This window comes from Buceros rhinoceros, unplaced genomic scaffold (genome assembly GCF_000710305.1).
Source record: "Buceros rhinoceros silvestris isolate BGI_N320 unplaced genomic scaffold, ASM71030v1 scaffold16449, whole genome shotgun sequence".
NCBI lineage: Eukaryota > Metazoa > Chordata > Aves > Bucerotiformes > Bucerotidae > Buceros > Buceros rhinoceros.
In genome coordinates this window covers 1-1,527 of record NW_010433424.1, presented here as the reverse complement: position 1 = coordinate 1,527, position 1,527 = coordinate 1, and the positions used below count along the sequence as shown (strand labels likewise).

General features: G+C 61.6%; 1 protein-coding gene across 1 annotated transcript; it reads right to left on the bottom strand.

Annotated features, from left to right (window-relative positions):
* Positions 1 to 183: 183 nt before the first annotated feature.
* On the bottom strand, positions 184 to 1,390 carry LOC104500456 (avidin-like; the record flags this gene model as incomplete). The annotated part of the gene is made up of 3 exons (XM_010144103.1): positions 184 to 304; positions 789 to 999; positions 1,283 to 1,390. Coding segments are annotated over 3 exons (440 nt in total), but the record flags the coding sequence as incomplete, so codon positions are not given.
* Positions 1,391 to 1,527: the final 137 nt, after the last annotated feature.

Below are 1,527 nucleotides of genomic sequence, written 5' to 3'. Positions count from 1 at the left end.
CCAAGGCTGCTGAGGGGTCTCCTGGTCTCCCAAAGCCGGCTGAAGCGAGAGGGTTCTCCCTCCTTCTTTCAGCCTATTCGAGTGAAGACATTTTGGCCACACCTTTGGGGAAGCAGAAGCCCATCAGCATCCGGCCGGTGGAGGGGCAGGGGTTCCAGCAGGGCTGGGCGCCCCTTGGCTCACCTGGTGGCTTTCCAGTCGCTGGACTCAGAGTCGACCTTCTCCCGCAGCAGCCAGGAGGTCTTCAGGACCTCCTTCCCCCCATCCCCAGCAAAGCACTGGCCCACGAAGACAGCTGTGGAGTCTACAGGAGCAATGGCTGTCAGCATCCCAGAGCCACCCCAGCTGCTTCTAGAGCTCCACAAGCACTAGTGGCTTTAACATCCACAGAGCCCAGGGAGTCCCGACTTGCACAGGGAAATGCCCCGTGGCACTGATGATGTCAAAGCACCTCTCGATACCACCTGGCCCAAACAGTGTTTTGGGAGAGCTGCTGCTAGAGCTCCACAAGCACTAGTGGCTTTAACATCCACAGAGCCCAGGGAGTCCCGACTTGCACAGGGAAATGCCCCGTGGCACTGATGATGTCAAAGCACCTCTCGATACCACCTGGCCCAAACAGTGTTTTGGGAGGTGTCCTGCTGCCTGCAGACACCGTCCACAGTGGGGAGAGATCAGGGAAGGACAGACTGGGGACAGAGGGATTGGGGTGGGTGCTGACACTCGCCTGAGCTCCCCTCCCCCTGACAGCACCCCATCCAGGCACAGCCGACACAGCAGCTACCTACCAGAAAACTTCTCCCAGTTGACGGTGAAGCCGAAGGTGCACTGCCCATCCTTGTCCAAGTGCTGGGAGCCGACAAGGGTGCATGGCTTGATGGGTTTCCCGGTGCTCGACACGGCGGTGTGGTATGTGCCAGTGAAATTGCCCTGTCTGTCAACCGTGGACACGAGCATCTTGGAGCCCAGATCGTTCTCCCACCAGCCAGACAGAACACACTGCAGAGGAATGAGCAGATGCGTCCCCAGGGGCTGCCCACACACAGCCCACGGCGGTGTGGTATGGGCCAGTGAAATTGCCCTGTCTGTCAACCGTGGACACGAGCATCTTGGAGCCCAGATCGTTCTCCCACCAGCCAGACAGAACACACTGCAGAGGAATGAGCAGATGCGTCCCCAGGGGCTGCCCACACACAGCCCCTTACCCCTGCCCTGCGGGCTGAGACCCCTGCCTGCACCACCCCCACCATCCCCCCGAAGCCCGGGGGGTGCCGGCACCCACCTTCCCACTCCTTGTGGGGTGTTTCTGCTGCTGGCCCTGCCACCACTTGGTGTTGGTGGCCTCCGCCTCCTTTTCGCCCCCGGGTGTCTCGGCTGCCTGGCAGAGGAGCTGCGAGAGAGAGAAATCGGAGGGGAAGCTGCGGGCAGCGGCACGGCAGGGAGTGACCGGCGCTCCGCCGTGCTCGGGCGCTCCTTTTGAAGAGACACGGTTGACGAAGTCGTCGCCACCCCAGCCGTGTCAGGAGG